At 35.9% G+C, this 7,578-nt stretch overlaps 1 protein-coding gene across 8 annotated transcripts in view; it reads left to right on the top strand.

The window, feature by feature from the left end:
- marchf8 (membrane-associated ring finger (C3HC4) 8) overlaps positions 1-1,908 on the top strand; it is a 107,981-nt gene extending 106,073 nt beyond the window's left edge. For all 8 annotated transcript variants that reach the window (XM_016488425.1, XM_016488424.1, XM_016488427.1 and 5 more), the window contains one exon: positions 581-1,908. In XM_016488425.1, the coding sequence (XP_016343911.1) occupies positions 581-885 (305 nt within the window). In that variant the 3' untranslated portion in view covers positions 886-1,908. The remainder of the gene's footprint in view (positions 1-580) is intronic.
- The last annotated feature ends 5,670 nt before the right edge of the window (positions 1,909-7,578 follow it).

A 7,578-nucleotide genomic window follows, 5' to 3' on the forward strand; every position in this document is an offset into this window, starting at 1 on the left:
AAAAAAAGGTTGGAAAAAAAAAAAAAAAAAAATGTAGGTTATACAATCTTTTTATGATGAGCAAGGTTTTTATATCATGTAGTTTGGCTCCCCAAAAACTAAAACTAAAAAGTTACATACATATGTATATATAGCGCTGTCAAAACGATTAATCTCATAACTTTAATTTGATCATTTTTGTTCATTTGTTTTATATTTGTTATTTTATTTTTACATTTGTTTATTCAAATGTATATTATTAATTGTAAGGAAAATTTCAGTTTTTAGTTTTTACCTGGCAGTTACACCACATGACATTTTTAGTCATTAAATTGAAACGTTTCTTGAAAATATGAAGTTTTTCAAAATCATATGAAACCAGCATGCATACAAAGAGCCCATTTGTAAGAACTTGGAACATGTTTTTTTTTTAATCAAAAGACTTTTCCTTTTTGTTACCACGAACATTAGGTTTGTCGTTGACCCCTATGTTTGATCCTGGACTGTAAACTGATGCTCACGTTACAATGTGAAATAAGCACTTCTAATGTGTGTGACATACTTACAGCAGTGTACTTTCTCCTTTTCGTTTCTCATGCAGGGATACTGGAATGGCCTTTTTGGACCAAACTGGTGGTGGTGGCTATAGGCTTCACTGGCGGACTGGTGTTCATGTACGTGCAATGCAAGGTCTACATCCAGTTGTGGAAGAGACTCAAGGCCTACAACAGAGTAATATATGTGCAGAACCGCCCAGAGACCTGTAAAAAGAATGTTTTTGATAAGCCCTCTCTTCTGGAGCCCAACTTGGAGAATAAAGAGGCGCTCGGGCCGGCGCAGTCGGACACAAACTCTTCCCAGTATACAGAGACAGAGGACTACAGTATGGAGATCCTGCACGTCTGATCGCTTGGCCCACATATACCCCCTCCTCCCCTCTAGAGGACCGGCTGGGGCGTCGCATGCTCCGGGACACACGGGGATGCCACACAGCACCGGGCACGAGGACTGTCTGAGACTGAGACTCGTTTTGTTGTTTAGATGTTATTTTCTCTTCGTTCGTTTGTCCAACCTGTTCCTGTAAGTTGTTGGCTAACCATAATGAATCAGTGTGCGCTAGATCTCGGATCATTCCAACTACTGCCATTGTACTGCTGTCGTCGTACACGAGTTGAAATCCACCGTTCGAGCTGTGTATGTGCGCTGGTTCTGCAATGCATAGAAGCACTTTTTATTTCCCTGTTCTTAAGAGCCCTGTTTTAATAATATATTCATTCCCTTTCTACGTGGATAAGACATTAAAACAAACTTGAAGTTTTGCCAGCGAGATCTCACGTTTTATAGGTGCATTTGTGTCTCCGCAGACCCCTCAGATGGAACAAAAAAGGAATCCGAAGGAGCAGTAAGGGAACATTCATGTACTGTTATGTATCATTCCACTTATTTTCGAAATCTATTATGACTGAGTAAATTCTGAATTTCGTCATTGTGAAACTGACACAACCTAGGCTTTGTTTTGTATCAGCTGATTACTAAATCTGGATCATCTAATTACAATATTTATCCTATCAAGGGCTAGATTTACTAAAGTGCGACGCTACAGTTCTTGGCACGTGCAAAAATTATCCCATACGGTGACTAGTCGCCGGCTATGCTGCTGATTTTTGCATTTGCTGAAGACTTCACTGGGCTAGTGAAAGACTTTAGTAAATCAGGCCTTAAAGTGTATGTTGCGAATGTAAAGAATTCAAATTTCTCCCTGAAGGAAATTAACTTCAGTGTAGCATCGTGCAAGCTTTGCAATGAATCAGTCATGAATTCTGTGTGTGAAAGAGATTTACCTTCATTATGAATTTTACCTTTTACCATTCTAAATCCAAGATTTTTTTCTGTTCTTTTATAAAATGGATTATTAAAGATCTGCCATTGCTTCTGAGTTGATTTTAAACCACTTGAATAACAGGAATGGGGTTTTAGCAATGATGAAATGATGAATCGAACTAGTTAGCAGGACTATTACCCCCTTTCTGCTTGTTTGCTCAGATTTTGAAAACCATTATAGCAAATTTCCCATGGGTGTAATTTCAGGTTTGTATGTATTCGGTAATATTGTTTAGCATTTCAATGGCTTTAAATGTTGGGAAATAGCCATGTTAGTTTTGGCCTTCATTCTAATGTGTATTGACCTGGATAGGACTTTGATTGACGTCCCCAGCAATGATCATTTTTATGGGCTGTGCTTCTTATAAACTATTGTGAATGAATCTTTTTCATGCTCTGATATGTTCAAAAGGTACAGGATACTTCTGCCATCTAGAGCTACTGCACAGAGAATGCACATTCATAATTTTTTAACGTCTTCTGACTGGCTTTGTGCCCTTTGACCAATAAAAGATGCTCAATGTTCAGTTTGCTAATGGCATAGCTTTTGTATTCCTTATCAAGTCGACTTCTTACGTTGAGTCTGTCTGTATGTGACCAAGCATATTCTTTGGATAACGTTACAATGTATGCACTACAACAATGCATTAATGCAACCCCGTCAGCTTTGAGAACATCCAAATGAAGCCTTTTTTTTGTTGGAGATATGAAGATGCGTGGAATACAAGTACTGCACTGGTTAAGTGTTTTGCCAGTAAATCCTTACCAGCCCCATAGCCTAGCGATATGAGACATTTTACTTAGTTTTATGGCAGTAATTAAGATTCAGTGTATACATTTCCCAAGTTTGGTTTCTTTGATAGCATATTTGTAAAATGATGGGAGCTGGCTCCTTTTACTATCTAGTGATGGAAACACTGAAACAGATACACATTTTCCAGAATCTTTTTAGCACTGCACTGCATCATATTTTGATGGATGTGTTTTAAAGTGCAGTAATAGTCTTGTTTGTTTCATGGCTCGTCATAGAAGTGTTCAGTGCATTACTACTGAATTGGCTTGAACATGGATAACATGACTGTTTCTTGCATCTCCCTCTTATTTCTTGTACTTTTTCTCTAGTAGTAAATAGTTTCTCTAAGCATTTTTTGAGCATTAAAGCAGCACTATGTAACTTTTTCTGTGCTCAAAATTGGCCAAATGTATATAATGAGCGAGTACATCATGAATTCATCTTCCAAACCGCGTTTTTGTCTTATTCCGAATCACTACGGTACACTTATAATAAGTAGGCTACTTATATGTGGACTATTGTAGCCTGGTCGGGTCGTCACCGCTGCGGAGTAACACATACCTGCGTGAATCGCCATAGACATAAACTTAGAGAAGTAGCTCCGGTTGGAATGTTCTTCCGCGGGATGTGTGCAGTTCTGTTTATTAACCGCTAGAGCGCCAAAAGTTACATAGTGCTTCTTTAAAAAACAACCAAATAAAGGAAATGTAGAAGTTATTTTCACCAGCCTTTGTTGTACCAGATGTTTGTTTTTATAAATTACTGTAATAACAGGTGATTAAAGGTCTGAAAACTGAATATGCCTGGATATGTTGAACGAATTATTTCCCATAGGAAAGTTAAATGATATTCTCAGTTGGTCATTTATGTGTTGTCAAGGCCTTTAATAAACACTGTGTCAAATAGATAACATCAGTGGAGTTGATCAAGCATTTCACGTCGTGGCTTTCTCAGTGGATAAATACTGGTTTTGTGAAACTGAAAAGGCTGTAATTTACATGTATAGTTTTGTATTTTATGTATGTTTCTCTTTTTCCCCCCGCAGTATTACCACCTTTATCTGGTTGATTTTAGTTTCTTCGCTGAGACATGAGTGACTACATTTGTGCTGTGTTTTTAAAGGGAGTCTGAGTGGAGCAATAAAAGAAATCTTAACTTAGCCAGTGTCGAACTGCACCGTTTATTTGTCACTGACTCATGAGTTTCAGTTTTTCTGAAGTGAGTTCTCATGTGATCCTTCAAGAGCGATGCATTTTATAAGTTTATTATCATCACAGTACCAAATGCTATTTTATTAAGAAACTAGGCCAAACATTAAATCCTCATGCACTGCGCATGAGCCATAGAGCCAGAGGGAAAAAAAGGGGTCATAAAGGTCAAGCAGCTTCCATATTAGCTCCATGTCTTTGCCTTTAGCTCCCCCCTTGGTAGGACACAAAAACCAATGAATTTAAAACCCACATACATGATGACTAAGATATTTTCAAATAAAGTTTAGTTTGAAATATCTACATAACGTGTCATACTGTCAAACTCTCAAATGGCCCCCCAACACAAGAAGAGAAGAAAGGAAGGTCATTACACAGAATACAGTTCATTAAATGGCCCCTGAGAGCTGACCTTACAGACAACCCCCACAGCATTGATCTAAAAGCAGCTGGACTCTGTTATTATTATTGTACTCTTATTTTACCAGGCTAGTCTCGGGAGATTAAAATCTCTTTTCTGAGAAAGACCTGGCCAAAACGTGTCTAACAACTAAATATATTATCAGGATAGAGGCTGTAATAAGCATTTGATTGAATGTTCCAAGATATGATGCCAACAAAGCAATTAGTGCTTTATGAAGGTGTACTATTAAAAATGATCTAGATGGAAAATCTAATAAAAATGGTGGAGGAAGCCTTTCCCAGAAGCACATGCAGGCATGATTGATCGATCTGACCTCAGCTCAAACACACACACAGCATCAGACCGCAGCTCTCAAGGTCAAAGCAGGGATGTGTCTGTCCTTCCTGCTGAGGATGTTCTCAATGTCTTCTTATAATAATCTGCAATTCAAAATGAGACTGCCAACATCAAACATTTGGAAACAGTGCTGTATCAGCATTTAAGGCGGATGGTAGATATGAACAGGATGCTCATTACAACGAGTCACATTTTTGTCTAATTCAAAGTTATTACAGGTCATTTTTAATTTAAATCTATTTATAATGTGTGAAGGACACCACTTTTTAAATGAAGGGCAGCAAAGATGAATTGCATGTTGCGGGTCAGTTTCAAATGAGTGTGAATTGATCATTTTGCAGCTCAATTTTAAGGCCCTTCAATTTATTTCTATAATAACTAAAGGCCACTGTATGTGTGGCATATACTAAACTTTAAAGTGCAATGTGTTGTTGAACTGAAACTTCAACCAAGCAAACACTTTAAGAAATGTGTTATCAGCTTAAACGGATACAAAGCTTTTGTGTTTTAAGTAATGCTGCAGTGGAAGAATGCTACACAGAATAAATTGCCGTATTTCTGAAGACATGTTTGAAAAAGTAAAGAAATCAAATAATTCTAGGGCTCTGAGCTGGTGTCAGGTTAAAAATGAAAGATTAAAACATTATTCATACCACAACACTAAATACAGGTATGTGCATCTTTATGAGATATTGTACTATATATTATCTTAAAAGAGACATTGTAAAATACTGTAAAAGTGCATCTTTATTTTAAATGGACAGCAATATAGTCTGGCAAATACATTTTCAAAGTATACACTTTCTTTGGGACATATGGGACCATCCTGACAAGTGTGGTCTCCATGATTTACGGTCTCTTGCACCAATTTAGGGCAGAAGAAGAGGAAGAGGAAGAAAGAAGAGGAGCACTTTCCAATTTCCTTTTTTTTAATTAGGTACACATGACTTTTTTGCTGAAGGTTAAACCTGAAGGACAATTTATTTACCAATTAATTAATATCGGACAAGGATGCCTGATGTGTGTGTGTGTGTGTGTGTGTGTGTGTGTGTGTGTGTGTGTTCATTTAGTTACAGACTCCTAATTCAGCAATACTGACATTATTCATAATTGATGTTGAATTTTAAATGACTGCTTGTATTATTATTAACATAAAATGCATTGTTTCCTGAAGGAAGTAGTAGTGTCATATCACTAAAACATAATAATATCCAGAAACATTTCCAATTTCTTTAGGATCAGATTGTCAAATCTAAAAATAAGTAAATAAATAATATACAATACTATAGGAGCTATCAAAACCAACAAAAGAACAATAATATGCAAGTACTCTGGTTCTTGTCCTAAACACTGGTAGTACATTTTGTTACTTTGTTGTATGTCATGTATAATGCGAGTGTGCGAATGTACCAAGTGTAAAGGTTGTAGGTGAGTTATTAATAAATAAATAAACAAATAAATAAATAAAATTGTAGTGAGGATATAGAGCGCCCCCTGCTCCCCACCCACCCACCATGCAGGCGTTTAGCCTACTGAACAAAAACGGAGGAAAGTTAATTAAAAAAGAGATATATAGCTAGATATTGGTTGAAAATGTCCTCTGTGTGTGTGTGTGTGTGTGTGTGTGTGTATTCATTTGTTTATTCATGAACAGTGCAGTCAGTCTGCTGTGGTTTGAGTAGCTATAAAACTAATAGATTTATAATGATCAGTGAAGAGCATTTCATCATGCACTCTCATTAAGCATGAAACATGTTCATTTATCTTATTCTTGTATTTATCTAGATAGAAAAGTAGATATATGTGGAAATAGCTTAAGTAAACAATGAAACACACATACATTCAGTAAACCAACAGAATAAAAAAATAATATCCTGTCTGTTTCTCAATATACACTGTATTCTTGATTGATTACATTGTCAAATCCATTTAAAATACTGTTTAGGTCTGTATTGAATCTGACTGAGTTTTTACATTATCTTTTGCATTTCTGTCAAACATGTTCTGTTTGAAACATTACGTTTACATTTTATTGTGCATTACGTTTTAGGCTCTTTTTGTTATTTGAAAAAGTTAAACTAGTAGAGGACACACTGAAGTTTGCTTGTTTTTATACTGTATAACCTGTAAATAGTTATCATGATATGAAATTATGAATTCATTATATGCCTGCCTTAAACCAGTTACTGACATATCTGTCAAACACTAATAACTGATAAATCATAAGTTAGGCTAAATAAGTTAAGTTTGAACACTGCTTGGAGCAGATTTTGGTAAATTAGTAAAAATGGGGAACATATCGGCTTACATCTGAACAACACTTTATTAGATCAAAATTCTTTGACAACTTTTTGTCATGATGTGTGAAAAAACTAATGGCCAAGGAGATGTTTTCATAAAATTTAAAATGGCTTAAAAATCGAATGGAACGTATGCATTCTTGTAGGGTTTGCTTCAAGGATTCAGCTGGGGGGGGGGATTTGCCCTTATGATTCCAGAATTATGAACTAAAACGCAAATGTACAAATGTATAGCGCCACCTAGTGTCCAACATATTCCACCAAGTTTGAGATCTACATGTCTATGGTCTCTGACTCCAGACACTTTTAGAGCAGAAAAAATAATAATTGACAAAACATTAGGATTTCCTATTGTGCCTGAACCCCTAAAAGGGTTTTAATCACTAGATTTAGCAAACCTTTTGAAACATCACAGCATAAGGAGGAATGGAACAATCTGCAACAAGCTGAAGTACTACGCCTTTTTTTTTTTTTTTTTTTTTTTTTTTTTTTAAAAAAAAAAAAAAAAAAAAAACTCTAGCTTTCTATTCTACTTGTTTTTCTTTGTTTGTGTATATATATATATATATATATATATATACACACACACACCTTGCTACGTGTACTGCGTTAGGCTAACCGAGACTTGTCATTTGCACTTATATATTGTTGCTCATT

The sequence above is a fragment of the Sinocyclocheilus anshuiensis genome, unplaced genomic scaffold (genome assembly GCF_001515605.1).
Source record: "Sinocyclocheilus anshuiensis isolate Anshui unplaced genomic scaffold, SAMN03320099.WGS_v1.1 scaffold1581, whole genome shotgun sequence".
NCBI classification, from domain to species: domain Eukaryota; kingdom Metazoa; phylum Chordata; class Actinopteri; order Cypriniformes; family Cyprinidae; genus Sinocyclocheilus; species Sinocyclocheilus anshuiensis.